We start from the raw sequence: 14,954 nt of genomic DNA on the forward strand, positions 1-14,954 counted from the left end.
CATAGTTTAGTATGTCGTCCAAAATGTGACAAAAATGTCATAGTTAAGTATGTCGTCTAAAATGTGACAAAAATGTCATAGTTAAGTATGTCGTCTAAAATGTGACAAAAATGTCATAGTTTAGTATGTCGTCCAAAATTGGACAAAAATGTCATACTTTAGTATATCGTCCAAAATTTGACAAAAGTGTCATAGTTTAGTATGTCGTCCAAAATTTGACAAAAATGTCATAGTTAAGTATGTCGTCTAAAATGTGACAAAAATGTCATAGTTTAGTATGTCGTCCAAAATTTGACAAAAATGTCATAGTTTAGTATGTCGTCCGAAATTTGACAAAAATGTCATGGTTTAGTATGTCGTCCGAAATTTGACAAAAATGTCAGTTAAGTATGTCGTCCGAAATTTGACAAAAATGTCATAGTTTAGTATGTCGTCCGAAATTTGACAAAAATGTCATGGTTTAGTATGTCGTCCGAAATTTCACAAAAATGTCAGTTAAGTATGTCATCCAAAAAGTGACAAAAATGTCATAGTTTAGTATGTCGTCCGAAATTTGACAAAAATGTCATGGTTTAGTATGTCGTCCGAAATTTCACAAAAATGTCATAGTTTAGTATGTTGTCCAAAATGTGACAAAAATGTCATAGTTTAGTATGTCGTCCAAAATGTGACAAAAATGTCATAGTTTAGTATGTCGTCCAAAATTTGACAAGTGTCATAGTTTAGTATGACGTCCAAAATGTGACAAAAATGTCATACTTTAGTATGTCGTCCAAAATTTGACAAAAGTGTCATAGTTAAGTATGTCGTCCAAAATGTGACAAAAATGTCATAGTTAAGTATGTCGTCTAAAATGTGACAAAAATGTCATAGGTTAGTATGTCGTCCAAAATTTGACAAAAATGTCATAGTTTAGTATGTTGTCCGAAATTTGACAAAAATGTCATGGTTTAGTATGTCGTCCGAAATGTGACAAAAATGTCATGGTTTAGTATGTCGTCCAAAATTTGACAAAAATGTCATAGTTTAGTATGTCGTCCGAAATTTGACAAAAATGTCATGGTTTAGTATGTCGTCCGAAATTTCACAAAAATGTCATAGTTTAGTATGTCGTCCGAAATTTGACAAAAATGTCAGTTAAGTATGTCGTCCGAAATTTGACAAAAATGTCATAGTTTAGTATGTCGTCCGAAATTTGACAAAAATGTCATGGTTTAGTATGTCGTCCGAAATTTCACAAAAATGTCAGTTAAGTATGTCGTCCAAAAAGTGACAAAAATGTCATAGTTTAGTATGTCGTCCGAAATTGGACAAAAATGTCATAGTTAAGTATATCGTCCAAAATTTGACAAAAATGTCATAGTTAAGTATGTCGTCTAAAATGTGACAAAAATGTCACAGTTTAGTATGTCGTCCAAAATTTGACAAAAATGTCATAGTTTAGTATGTCGTCCGAAATTGGACAAAAATGTCATAGTTAAGTATATCGTCCAAAATTTGACATAAATGTCATAGTTTAGTATGTCGTCCAAAATTTGACAAAAATGTCATAGTTAAGTATGTCGTCTAAAATGTGACAAAAATGTCACAGTTTAGTATGTCGTCCAAAATTTGACAAAAATGTCATAGTTTAGTATGTCGTCCAAAATGTGACAAAAATGTCATAGTTTAGTATGTCGTCCAAAATTTGACAAAAATGTCATAGTTTAGTATGTCGTCCAAAATGTGACAAAAATGTCATAGTTTAGTATGTCGTCCAAAATTTGACAAGTGTCATGGTTTAGTATGTCGCCCAAAATTTGACATAAATGTCATAGTTTAGTATGTCGCCCAAAATTTGACAAAAATGTCATAGTTAAGTATGTCGTCCAAAATTTGACAAAAGTGTCATAGTTTAGTATGTCGTCCAAAATGTGACAAAAATGTCATAGTTAAGTATGTCGTCTAAAATGTGACAAAAATGTCATAGTTTAGTATGTCGCCCAAAATTTCACAAAAATGTCATAGTTTAGTATGTCGTCCGAAATGTGACAAAAATGTCATAGTTTAGTATGTCGTCCGAAATGTGACAAAAATGTCATAGTTTAGTATGTCGTCCGAAATGTGACAAAAATGTCATAGTTTAGTATGTCGTCCGAAATGTGACAAAAATGTCATAGTTTAGTATGTCGTCCAAAATTTGACATAAATGTCATAGTTTAGTATGTCGTCCGAATGTGACAAAAATGTCATAGTTTAGTATGTCGTCCGAAATTTGACAAAAATGTCATAGTTTCATATGTCGTCCAAAATGTGACAAAAATGTCATAGTTTAGTATGTCGTCCAAAATTTGACATAAATGTCATAGTTTAGTATGTCGTCCGAAATGTGACAAAAATGTCATAGTTTAGTATGTCGTCTGAAATGTGACAAAAATGTCATAGTTTAGTATGTCGTCCGAAATGTGACAAAAATGTCATAGTTTAGTATGTCGTCCAAAATTGGACATAAATGTCATAGTTTAGTATGTCGTCCAAAATTGGACATAAATGTCATAGTTTAGTATGTCGTCCAAAATTTGACAAAAATCTCATAGTTAAGTATGTCGTCCAAAATGTGACAAAAATGTCATAGTTTAGTATGTCGTCCGAAATGTGACAAAAATGTCATAGTTTAGTATGTCGTCCAAAATTGGACAAAAATGTCATACTTTAGTATGTCGTCCAAAATTTGACAAAAGTGTCATAGTTTAGTATGTCGTCCAAAATGTGACAAAAATGTCATACTTTAGTATGTCGTCCAAAATTTGACAAGTGTCATAGTTTAGTATGTCATCCGAAATTTGACAAAAATGTCATGGTTTAGTATGTCGTCCGAAATTTCACAAAAATGTCAGTTAAGTATGTCGTCCAAAAAGTGACAAAAATGTCATAGTTTAGTATGTCGTCCGAAATTGGACAAAAATGTCATAGTTTAGTATGTCGTCCAAAATTTGACATAAATGTCATAGTTTAGTATGTCGCCCAAAATTTGACAAAAATGTCATAGTTAAGTATGTCGTCTAAAATGTGACAAAAATGTCACAGTTTAGTATGTCGTCCAAAATTTGACAAAAATGTCATAGTTTAGTATGTCGTCCAAAATTTGACAAGTGTCATAGTTTAGTATGACGTCCAAAATGTGACAAAAATGTCATACTTTAGTATGTCGTCCAAAATTTGACAAAAGTGTCATAGTTTAGTATGTCGTCCAAAATGTGACAAAAATGTCATAGTTAAGTATGTCGTCTAAAATGTGACAAAAATGTCATAGTTTAGTATGTCGTCCAAAATTTGACAAAAATGTCATAGTTTAGTATGTCGTCCGAAATTTGACAAAAATGTCATGGTTTAGTATGTCGTCCAAAATGTGACAAAAATGTCATAGTTTAGTATGTCGTCCGAAATGTGACAAAAATGTCATAGTTTAGTATGTCGTCCAAAATTGGACAAAAATGTCATACTTTAGTATGTCGTCCAAAATTTGACAAAAGTGTCATAGTTTAGTATGTCGTCCAAAATGTGACAAAAATGTCATAGTTAAGTATGTCGTCTAAAATGTGACAAAAATGTCATAGTTTAGTATGTCGTCCAAAATTGGACAAAAATGTCATAGTTTAGTATGTCGTCCAAAATTTGACAAAAGTGTCATAGTTTAGTATGTCGTCCAAAATTTGACAAAAATGTCATAGTTAAGTATGTCGTCTAAAATGTGACAAAAATGTCATAGTTTAGTATGTCGTCCAAAATTTGACAAAAATGTCATAGTTTAGTATGTCGTCCGAAATTTGACAAAAATGTCATGGTTTAGTATGTTGTCCGAAATTTCACAAAAATGTCAGTTAAGTATGTCGTCCAAAAAGTGACAAAAATGTCATAGTTTAGTATGTCGTCCGAAATTGGACAAAAATGTCATAGTTAAGTATGTCGTCCAAAATTTGACAAAAATGTCATAGTTAAGTATGTCGTCCAAAATTTGACAAAAATGTCATAGTTAAGTATGTCGTCTAAAATGTGACAGTTTAGTATGTCGTCCAAAATTTGACAAAAATGTCATAGTTTAGTATGTCGTCCAAAATGTGACAAAAATGTCATAGTTTAGTATGTCGTCCAAAATTTGACAAGTGTCATAGTTTAGTATTACGTCCAAAATGTGACAAAAATGTCATAGTTTAGTATGTCGTCCAAAATTTGACAAAAGTGTCATAGTTTAGTATGTCGTCCAAAATGTGACAAAAATGTCATAGTTAAGTATGTCGTCCAAAATTTGACAAAAATGTCATAGTTAAGTATGTCGTCCAAAATTTGACAAAAATGTCATAGTTTAGTATGTCGTCCGAAATTTGACAAAAATGTCATGGTTTAGTATGTCGTCCGAAATGTGACCAAAATGTCATAGTTTAGTATGTCGTCCGAAATGTGACCAAATGTCATAGTTTAGTATGTCTTTCAAAATGTGACAAAAATGTCAGTTTAGTATGTCGTCCAAAATTTGACATAAATGTCATAGTTTAGTATGTCGTCCAAAATTTGACATAAATGTCATAGTTTAGTATGTCGTCCAAAATTTGACAAAAATGTCATAGTTTAGTATGTCGTCCGAAATTTGACAAAAATGTCATGGTTTAGTATGTCGTCCGAAATGTGACAAAAATGTCATAGTTTAGTATGTCGTCCGAAATTTGACAAAAATGTCATGGTTTAGTATGTCGTCCGAAATTTCACAAAAATGTCAGTTAAGTATGTCGTCCAAAAAGTGACAAAAATGTCATAGTTTAGTATGTCGTCCGAAATTGGACAAAAATGTCATAGTTAAGTATGTCGTCCAAAATTTGACATGAATGTCATAGTTTAGTATGTCGTCCAAAATTTGACAAAAATGTCATAGTTAAGTATGTCGTCTAAAATGTGACAGTTTAGTATGTCGTCCAAAATGTGACAAAAATGTCATAGTTTAGTATGTCGTCCAAAATTTGACATAAATGTCATACTTTAGTATGTCGTCCAAAATTTGACAAAAGTGTCATAAGTTTACAGAATAGAATGGAAGGAATAAATAGTAAATACTTTCATTTTTAAACTTTGGAGAATCATTTTTTACAAGCATCAGAACCTGTAACCGATGTGGCCTATGGAAAACTTTCTATGAATTGGAAAACGTATTAATTTGAACCCATTGTTTGTTGAACCAGTGTCTCTGTGCTCTTCCTGTAGGTGGTAATGTGTTCATATTAAACGTATGGGGAGAGCAGGCGGGGCCGTCTATGCAGGCGATGCACTTCAGCTGGGCAGCTGGAGCCTTTGTGTCTCCAATCATTGCCAAGCTGCTGTTTGGCCTTGATGGGAACAGCAGCATGGAAACCATGGCAACCAACTCCACACTTCCTGCCATCACAACTTCCAATGATCCCAAATTTCTCTGCTACATCAACAGCAGTCTTGGATCCATGTGGGCCTACATCGTGATTGGCACCTTTCTTGGACTGGTGGCGTTCCTCTTCTTCCTCCTCTTCACGTGCACCAGCGTGTCCTATGACAAAGCACGCACGACACCAGGAAAGCGCCCAGTGGCCAAACACCATAAAGCTGTTGTTGTTCTGCTGGCCTTTTTTTATTTCTTCTACGTCGGAGCTGAGGTGATGTACGGCTCCTTCATCTACAACTACGCCAAGGACTACGCACACATGCCTCAGGCGGAGGCCGCCGGGCTCAACTCACTGTTCTGGGCTATGTTTGCCGTCTTTCGCGGGTTGGCCATCTTCTTAGTGGCCTGTTTGTACCCTGGCACCCTGATCCTGCTCAGCCTGGTGGGCTGCACTGTCTCCTCTCTGCTGCACTGCCTCTTCAGCAGGGAGAAGGTGGTGATGTGGTCCTGCAGCGCCCTCTACGGAGCGTCCATGGCCACCACTTTCCCCAGTGGTATGTCCTGGTTGGAGCAGTACACCACGGTGACGGGCAACGTGGCGTCTGTGTTGGTGGTGGGTGCCGCGCTGGGTGAAATGGTGCTGCCCACAGTTCTAGGCTTCCTGCTGGGGAAGTTCAGTGAGCACCCTCTCCTCATGTACCTGTCACTCATCATGGCCACAATCACCTCCATCCTCTTCCCCGTCATTTACAAGCTGGCTTCCACTCCCAGTGGCCAGAGCAGGAAAACCTGCATTAGGGGCCGACCTGACGCCGACGACAGCGAATTTTGCCAGGCGCTGCTGGACTCGGGAGCCAAAGATGAAGATGAGGAGGAGGAGGAGGAGGACACTGAGGCAGATCAGTGGAACGACGCAGACTTTGAGGTGATCGAGATGGACGACACGGCGAGTCTTGTAAGTTCGCCCGATAAGACGGCGTCTCCTCTCGACGTGACGGCGAGCTGCGTGGCGGCGTCGCAGCCTCTGACAGTTTCGTTCTCTGGTGGAAACTCGCCCAGAAGGAAACTGCTGCTGCTCTCCGCTAACAGAGAGAAGAGAGACTGAGACGTCTGAATACATGCACATGGAGTTCTGATCGTAGGCAGCTGAGAAACTCATCTCGGGAAGAACTGAAACATTAGCCGACTGTGAAACTGTGAAAATGATAATGTGAAGGATTCAAAGATAAGACATTACATTATTATATGAGCACAAACCTGCAGAGAAACCACCGTGTGGAACATGTCACTACAATAATGTCTATTGTAAGATAAGAACCACTTCCATTTTACACATTTATTTTATTGACACGCCTCGTTACAGCAAAGTAATAAAAGACACGTTTCATGGGTGCAGGAAGGATGAATATGTGGGCATGAACGGTCACAGTCATCATCAGCTTTGCTCTTGTGGAGGAGAGTGTTTTTCTCGAGAGCTAAATTCCCTTCGACAGCTTCTGTTTCTGAAGATCAATAAAGAGATTAGGGTGCGTTCACACCTAATCGTCCACTTAAATTCCATAGTTACACGTTTACAACGGGTGTGACTCTGGTCCACATTTTCTCTCGATGATTGCGTTACCTTTGCTCAGTCGCTCAGATGTTTGTCCTCAAACAGTCTTTCCAGGGATTCCTCTGAATGTTCCTCTGAATGTTCCTCTGAATGTTCCTCTGAATGCGACTCTGTCTCTGTAGCGGCATCAGAACACATATGATTCACCTTTAGTCAAAGTTTCAGCTTCCACCGACAAAACACTTCAATTCAACATGAGCCGACAAGTCAAGCGCCGACTCAACATTAAGTGCCTTTTTTTCAGAATAAAAGCCCTGGTGTTGACACCATTTTGGCTGTAACTACACAAATCCATGGTGTAAAATCTACAATCATGTGATTGTCAAATGTTAGAGGTGTGCGACCAAGGCAGCGGTGACGTCATTCCTGCACGCGGCACTGCGAGTATTAGGACTGGTAGAGATTTAGTGCCTTGCCAAAGGAAGCGTGAGTCGAGTGAATGAGTCGAGCGCACACTTCTCATATCATGACAACTTTGATTTTATTTTGCACTTCTGCTGGTGATTTGGATGAAATTCTTGTTGCATTTTTTGTACACGTTTTAAACTTGATTGTTTGTGTCCTGTCATGTGGGTTTTTAAGTCAATCATGTCTTTACTGTGATGTTTGAGGAGTTTAAAGGAAAAATAACAAATGATTTTTTTTAAATACAATGACTTTTATTATCTCAATCTCAACCTTTCACCCACAGCAATGTCCATTAAAAACACAAACACCTCCTTCATTGTCACTTTTTACATTTCTACAAATACACAGCTCCATGTGTACATGTACATATGTATACATATGTACATGTACACATGTATGAGAACTGAAGTCAAAACAGATTTTGTCGTCTTTTTTTGCACAGAACATTGGAAATGTACATGAAAGCATATGCACAAGGAAATAATACTCTTCATGACATAAATTATGAAAATACAGTATTGCAACAGTCCCAGATAAAAAAAAAAGAAATTCAACATCAGTTTGCACTCACCGATGTGTCAAATCTGTCAAACTGGACATCAATACAATCAAGATTCAGTGAATAAAAAGTGGCAGATGAGATTCAGAGCATCAGTGAGATTACAGATGGAGCTGCACACAAACAACACATGCTGTATTTACACCACTGCACTCAAGTCAATGACACTTTCTCAAAGTGGAGCTCCTTAAACTCCAAACTGTGTGAACTGCAGACGTCTGCACTGAGCTCCACGACAGCCAAGACATCACACACACACACACACACACACAGAGAGAGCAGCCTGGCTTCAGCCTGGAGAACCAAACATGAGCTGAAACAGAACAGAGGAACACTTGTATAACAATAACAGCAAAAACCCAACAGGGTTCAATCAAAGCACCATTTCAACGAGAACAAATGAACTGACAATCCAACAACGAGAATGTAGACGGACGGGACAAAAGTCAAAAGTAAGCACCAATCAGTCGGCGGCACCAGCCAATCAGAACTGCTCCAGCAGCTGTCGGAGGTACGGAGCCTTAGAGAGCTGTCTGTTGACCCGGGCCAGCTTGTAGAGGACCGGACAGTCCAGGGACACGCAGGGAACCTGACGCTCCGCACTGCCACTGCAGTTCCTGCACATCTGCAGGAACACACACACACACACACACAGTCACACACAGTCACGTGAGCAGATCTCTGCCTTCATATTCACACTCTTTTAATCTGGGCATGAGCTCAGATTAAAAAAAACATTGGTACCCACATTTGAAACATAAGCAGTGGAAAGGAGGAGGAGCTTCATTTTGCACCTGCTGATGTGAGTGAGACACTGAACCCCAGGCGGCTCGCGTATGAACCTAGATCTGCTGTATGTGGTCGTCATGACTACAAAAGTGCCACATAAATACAAACACAGTGCTCCGGTGCGTGGCTTTTCATTATAATAACAACTCAACATGCGTTCCATTTTAGTATCAGCTCACGTGGGCAGATTTTAAGATAAACTAAATATTCTTTCACTTAAAGAACGTCCGACACAGTCCAGGTCATGGAGTTGAGGCACGATACATTTAAACGTATGATCAGACATCAGCAAACGCACCACGATCGACAGTAGACAGTTCTGGTTCTAATGATTATTCATGTGCTGTGACACGAGTAAGAAAAACCTGGTGTTATAATCCCGATATATGGGCACAAAGTCCAATATTGTGCATGTTCTCTTTCTGTCATATTCACCTTGAGCAGTTGCTCCTGCTGACTCTCCCACTGCCGCATGTCCTGGTACAGACTGACAGACACTCTCTGTGGGTCAGCACGGCACCGCGAGCACACGCCCAGCTGCGTCAGCTCGTCGCACACGGGGCAGTGAAGTGTGGTGAAGTACTGAGAGATGGTTCCTTTCCTCCTCGCCTCGTCTCCACCCGCTGACGAGAAACACGAAGCTTTCTGGATCTGGAGACGAGAGACGAGAGAGGAGGAGACAATCTCTTTATACAACATCATCATCTAATCACTTCTAAACAATCATCTATTATTACAAACTAAAGACAGAAACCAAGAGGAGGAATACTTGATGACGATACAGATGCAACCTTACGACCATACCATAATAATTAAAGGAGGTCTTTGTTTTAGTGTCAGAGTCTGAAGATGTGACGCTTTGTAACTTAACAGTGAATCTGTTTCAGTACAAATGGAGCTAAAGCAGAGATGTTTTTTAAAAAGCACGTTAAAAAGTAGCAAATTAGTCAGTTATTATGCAACACGTACTCTTCTGAATCCTTCTTTTATTAGATTATAGATATTATAATCATTCTTTTATTAGATTATGGATATTATAATCATTCTTTTATTAGATTATGGATATTACAGTCATTCTTTTATTAGATTATGGATATTATAGTCATTATTTTATTATACTATAGATATTAGTCATTATTTTATTAGATTATAGATATTAGTCATTATTTTATTAGATTATAGATATTACAGTCATTATTTTATTAGATTATAGATATTACAGTCATTTTATTAGATTAAAGATATTACAGTCATTATTTTATTAGATTATAGATATTACAGTCATTCTTTTATTAGATTATGGATATTATAGTCATTATTTTATTATATTATAGATATTAGTCATTATTTTATTAGATTATAGATATTACAGTCATTATTTTATTAGATTATAGATATTACAGTCATTATTTTATTAGATTATAGATATTACAGTCATTATTTTATTATATTATAGATATTAGTCATTATTTTATTAGATTATAGATATTACAGTCATTATTTTATTAGATTATAGATATTACAGTCATTATTTATTAGATTATAGATATTACAGTCATTTTATTAGATTAAAGATATTAGTCATTATTTTATTAGATTATAGATATTAGTCATTATTTTATTAGATTAAAGATATTACAGTCATTTTATTAGATTAAAGATATTACAGTCATTTTATTAGATTATAGATATTACAGTCATTATTTTATTAGATTATAGATATTATAATCATTCTTTTATTAGATTATGGATATTTTAGTCATTATATTATTAGATTATGGATATTACAGTCATTCTTTTATTAGATTATGGATATTATAGTCATTATTTTATTATATTATAGATATTAGTCATTATTTTATTAGATTATAGATATTACAGTCATTATTTTATTAGATTAAAGATATTACAGTCATTATTTTATTAGATTATAGATATTACAGTCATTATTTTATTAGATTATAGATATTACAGTCATTATTTTATTAGATTAAAGATATTACAGTCATTATTTTATTAGATTATAGATATTATAACCATTATTCATAGTTCTCTGCTCTACCAGCAGGTGGCAGACGTGCTCCGTCAGTGAAGAGTCTAACAAAGAGTGAGGTGGAGGCGTCAGAGCTGCAGTTTGATGACAGTCGTCTGACATGTTCTTCTCATCCTTTGTTCTCCCTCACACTCACAATCACACAGCGCCACCTGTGGACACTTTCACAGCAGCTGTGTGTGTGTGTGTGTGTGTGTTTCCTGCTGAGGGTGAAACTAGAGTGCGACCTCTCACCCTGGGAAGCTCCTGGTACCAGCTGAACACGTCCACTCCGATCAGCTGGAACATGCGGGCCAGAGGCGGCAGGATCTGCTTGGTGATGTAGTAGGTGGAGTTAAGTCGGAGGCCCGGGTCCAGCAGAAGCTCCATGGGCCGACGCACCAGCTGGATGAGGGGCACCCCGGGAACCCCGTACACCACCACGTACGGCACCCGCTCGCCCACGCGGGGCTCCAGGCGACGATCGTACGCCATCATACGCCTGCGATCAATAAAGATGATTCATTTTCAATAAATATGAAATCATCATCATCACTCTCACACATTCAAAACTGTGTTGCCTAGCAACACACTCAGGTACTGTACACGCAGGTCAGTGCAGGCAGACAATGAGCACTGTGGTGAAGGAGTGAGTACTGTAACTGTAGCTCACTTACGCTCACTCGCTCAGTCAGTCAGTCAGTCAGTCACTCGCTCGCTCACTCGCTCACTCACACACACTCACGCTCACTCACTCACACACTCACACACACTCACTCACTCACACTCAGTCGCTCGCTCAGTCAGTCACTCGCTCACTCGCTCACTCGCTCACTCGCCTTGTGAGCTCCAGTGCAGGGACGCAGGCTCCAGGCCGGTAGGAGGCGCTGCCTCTGTACTCTTTAGCAAAGGTGAGGTCCTGCATGCTGGCCCGGCCGTCCAGAACCTTGAGACACTGACGCTGCACAAACTGTTTGATCTGGCTGATGTCCCGCGTCTCAAACAGCAGCTTAATGGAACGCTCCAGAATCTGATGAGCACATGAATGGACAGAGCGGAGACGAGATGACGGGACTGTGGTTGAAGTCTAACACACGTGCACAGACTTTAAAGACAGCAGGGATTGTGAGTCTATGTGATCAGCTGTGATTGGTGTAGAGCACAGAGAGAGAGAACGGTTTGCTTGTTACCTTGGAAACAGCAGGGCAGCCATCGCGGCGCACTGTCTCGATGCCTTTGGCGTCAAACACGGGTTCTTTTTGGTCGAGGCTTTCATACATGTAGCCCACGTAACGTTTCTTTGTCTGCAGCAAGCAGGGCAGGTACACCTGACACACACACACACACACACACACACACAGAGTCAGTGATAGGTCTGAACGTGAGCACATGACTGATGCAGAAACTGTGTTCAGATAAACGACACAAAGTGTCTGCATGACTAGATAAGAGAAGTGAACTTACTTTAGCCAAAATGTTTCTATTCATTTGAAATTCTTTAGAAATCCTTCTACATATTAAAGTGCCAACACTTTAACAGCTTCTCTGAATCATTAAAGGACCACGACTGTGGATGAAAGACAATGAATGAAAAAGCCTAAGAGGATCAGTCACTTCCTCAGTAAGTGAACCAAAGCTCTCCCATCATGCTTTTCACCGATTTCATCAAACGACATCTTTTCTTATTGTGTTGACTCAGAGAGAGAGAGAGAGAGAGAGAGACAGAGAGAGAGAGAGAGAGAGAGAGAGAGAGAGAGTCTGAGTGGTGGAAATGATGTTGTGTGTGTTTAAAATGTGAATGAACTTGAGTTAGTTCACAGAGATTAAGCAGCAGAAGACACAAGATTTCAATTCAGAGTCGATGGACGAGCACGTGTCATTCACTGTGTAAATAATAAGCAGCAGTAGCTGCTGATACAACGTTTCTTACACTAAGTCATGAAGTCTTTGGTTACATCTATTTTACGGCACATTTACCTTTTACCTCCATATGCTTGTACTTAGTTTCTTCTTGTGTGTGTGTGTGTGTGTGTTTGTGTGCGTGTGTGTGCGTGTGTGTGCGTGTGTGTGCGTGTGTGTGCGTGTGCGTGTTTACCTTCTCAAACTTGAGTCTAACAGGTTTGGGATTAGTTGCAGTCACTGCCTCAGCGATCTCGTTGCCGATCTTGAACGCCTGCTCTTTGGTCGCTCCCTTCAGTAAAACAAACATGCTGTAAAAGAAGAAAGAAGCTGATAATTAGGGCTGTCGATCCATGGAAAACACATATGTATCAACACAAGAAGAAGATTTCAATGTCTCTCATGATGTTTCAAACGTCACCTGTCGGTGTCTCCGTACACAACGCGCGCTCCCCATTTCTTGGTGTCGTTGACCATCTTGACGGCTCTCTCCAGTGTCTCTCTGGCTTTGTGAACAATGCTGTCTCCAACCTACAAACACACACTTGACAGATTTAGACTTTCAAAAACAAGCAGAACAAAGCTGCTGTCCTTTCCCTTCATGTCTTCAATGTCTCCAATGTCTCCAATGTCTCCTGTTAATGTTTGTCTCTTACCTCCACGCAGGGCATGCGGCCAGAGTAGTTGGCTGCAGTGTAGCCGAACGTCACGTTGGCAATGAGTTTGAGTCCGAGCTGTCGAGCGTCCAGCAGCCTGGTGAGAGCTTTGTCCTGCTTGTAGCTTTTCATCGACTGCTTCACCATGATGCGAGTGTTGAGGATTTCCTCCAGCATACTGGGCACAACTCCTTTACGCACTGAGCTCTGCACACACAGAACACACAGAACACACAGAAACACACTTATTTAAAACACAAGGCTTTAAGCTTTATTCACACACTTAAGGAACTGTGGCAGCATTTTGATGGTTGGTGCGCGGCGGTGCGCGGCGGTGGCGCACAGAATTGAACGAGTAAGAAAACGTCTGATTTAGAAACAGACAAACGTCTCTATTGTCAGGTACAGATGCAGTGTTGATTATTTTACTTAGCGCCATCACAATGAAACTGAAGATTAAATGAAAGTGAAGTGAACCAGTGATTATTAGAACAGCGGTTTCCTGTGGTTTCCTGTGGTTTCCTGTGGTTCCAGGTCCAGTCTGTGTGGAAATGAAACGTTCTCTCTGGGTTTGTGTGGCTTTTCCTTGACTGCGTTGGTTTGGTTTGGTTGTGTTAAGTTAAGTTAAGTTAAGTTAAGTTAAGTTGTGGTGGTTACCACTGCTCCTGATTCTAGGAAGGTTCCTAGGAGAGGAAAGGTCAAATGCAGAGGACTCATTTCCCCTCGGGGATGAATAAATGTTTGGTTATTGAAATATTCACGTTCTGTTTTCACAACTCATTGATTAAATAACATATGTCTTTATATTATTATTATCATCTGGTTCTCAGTGTTGGAGCAGCTCACTTGTGTGCTTGTGTGTGTGTGTGTGTGTGTGTGTGTGTGGTGTTGCAGAGCCTCGTGCAGACCTTGTCTCCTCTTAAACATGTTGTGTGTACAGCAAAGCTAAAGGAACATACAGGATGTGTTTGTGACTGACAGGCTTCAGCATGACTGATGATTCATTACAGATCAATATGAAGTCTCATCAGATGAACGTACCTTGACGTAGGCAATGCCGTTGGGTGACACAGTGATGTCGTTGCGGAGCTGGAAGAGAAGCTCAGGAGGGACTCGCAGGTTAGTGCAGCCAAACCTGAACTCATCAGACCTGAAGAAAACACATGAAGAGAAAATCAGGTTTACTTGTGGTTCCCACAGTCTGGAAGAGCAGAATAGGAGGCAGAGCCTTCAGTTACCAGGCTCCTCCTCTCCTGTGGAACCAGCTCCCAGTTCAGGAGGCGGAGCCTCTCTCTGTATTTAGAGTTAGACTTCAAACTTTTTGATAAAGCTTATAGTTAGAGCTGGTTCAGGGAAACCTGGGCCATCTCTTAGTTATGCTGCTGTAGACCTAGACTGCTGGGGAATTTCCCGTGGTGCACTATAATGTTTATGCTTTGCACACCTTCAGCAAAATAAATAATGTTTAGTTAACAGACATGACTTATTTTATTTTGACCTTGATCCACCTCTTGTTTTAAAGGTGGATACAGTCAATGCAGTGTGTGATGAAGTTGAGAAGAAGTCCTCATGCAGCTCATCAGCAATGAGCCAAAACATGAACAATGGAGAGTTTC

At 39.2% G+C, this 14,954-nt stretch overlaps 2 protein-coding genes across 3 annotated transcripts in view; one reads left to right on the top strand and one right to left on the bottom strand.

Annotated features, from left to right (window-relative positions):
• Positions 1-6,934, top strand: part of mfsd4b (major facilitator superfamily domain containing 4B) — a 30,636-nt gene extending 23,702 nt beyond the window's left edge. Inside the window, exon 4 of the mRNA XM_058614317.1 lies at positions 5,233-6,934. Within this exon, the coding sequence (XP_058470300.1) occupies positions 5,233-6,488 (1,256 nt within the window). The 3' untranslated portion in view covers positions 6,489-6,934. The remainder of the gene's footprint in view (positions 1-5,232) is intronic.
• A 188-nt stretch (positions 6,935-7,122) lies between these two features.
• Positions 7,123-14,954, bottom strand: part of rev3l (REV3 like, DNA directed polymerase zeta catalytic subunit) — a 51,329-nt gene continuing 43,497 nt past the window's right edge. Inside the window, exons 24-33 of one of the 2 annotated variants that reach the window (XM_058614316.1) lie at positions 14,380-14,488; positions 13,339-13,545; positions 13,104-13,213; positions 12,879-12,993; positions 11,974-12,111; positions 11,623-11,813; positions 11,039-11,285; positions 9,187-9,402; positions 8,423-8,587; positions 7,123-8,275 (exon numbers count right to left, since the gene is read on the bottom strand). In XM_058614316.1, the coding sequence (XP_058470299.1) occupies positions 8,447-8,587; positions 9,187-9,402; positions 11,039-11,285; positions 11,623-11,813; positions 11,974-12,111; positions 12,879-12,993; positions 13,104-13,213; positions 13,339-13,545; positions 14,380-14,488 (1,474 nt within the window). In that variant the 3' untranslated portion in view covers positions 7,123-8,275; positions 8,423-8,446. Of the gene's footprint in view, positions 8,588-9,186; positions 9,403-11,038; positions 11,286-11,622; positions 11,814-11,973; positions 12,112-12,878; positions 12,994-13,103; positions 13,214-13,338; positions 13,546-14,379; positions 14,489-14,954 lie in introns of both variants that reach the window. The other variant, XM_058614315.1, reaches the window with a different exon arrangement.

This window comes from Solea solea, chromosome 17, assembly GCF_958295425.1.
Source record: "Solea solea chromosome 17, fSolSol10.1, whole genome shotgun sequence".
Taxonomy (NCBI): Eukaryota; Metazoa; Chordata; class Actinopteri; order Pleuronectiformes; family Soleidae; genus Solea; species Solea solea.